Source organism: Eimeria mitis, genomic scaffold (genome assembly GCF_000499745.2).
Source record: "Eimeria mitis Houghton genomic scaffold, Emh_scaff1510, whole genome shotgun sequence".
In the NCBI taxonomy this organism is placed as follows: Eukaryota; Apicomplexa; class Conoidasida; order Eucoccidiorida; family Eimeriidae; genus Eimeria; species Eimeria mitis.
This window is the reverse complement of record NW_013569569.1, coordinates 8,582-8,962: the sequence shown is the minus strand read 5'-3', so window position 1 is coordinate 8,962 and position 381 is coordinate 8,582. Positions and strand designations below refer to the sequence as shown.

At 48.8% G+C, this 381-nt stretch overlaps 1 protein-coding gene across 1 annotated transcript in view; it reads left to right on the top strand.

Annotated features, from left to right (window-relative positions):
• EMH_0038550 (uncharacterized protein) overlaps positions 1 to 166 on the top strand; it is a gene marked incomplete at both ends in the record, with an annotated part of 2,467 nt that extends 2,301 nt beyond the window's left edge. Inside the window, one exon of the mRNA XM_013495309.1 lies at positions 53 to 166. Within this exon, the coding sequence (XP_013350763.1) occupies positions 53 to 166 (114 nt within the window). The remainder of the gene's footprint in view (positions 1 to 52) is intronic.
• Positions 167 to 381: the final 215 nt, after the last annotated feature.

Below are 381 nucleotides of genomic sequence, written 5' to 3'. Positions count from 1 at the left end.
GGTGCGAATGTCTGTGCGGAAAAGTCGAATGTTTGATGCGATTTGCATGCAGGCGTATGGCGAGAAGGGGATTAAGACAGAGAGCGTGTATAAGGCATATTCCGTCATTATCATGGATTCGAGAATTGGCGTGCCTGCACCGTGGAGTTCGACAGCGTTCCCATGAGTGCGTCTCTTTGAAGTTTTTTCTTGTTGAAAAATGGCACTGCTCGCGAATTGACCAAGAGCAATTGTGGATGGCAATGCAGGCTCTGCGTTTTGCAGTCGATGTGCGCAATTTGCATCGAGGATATTCGTTGTTAAGCGTCCACCTCGTAGTGTAGTTTTGGCTTTGTGAGGTGAGTCAATGGGGCTTGAAGTCTGGGGATTCTGGCCAGTGCT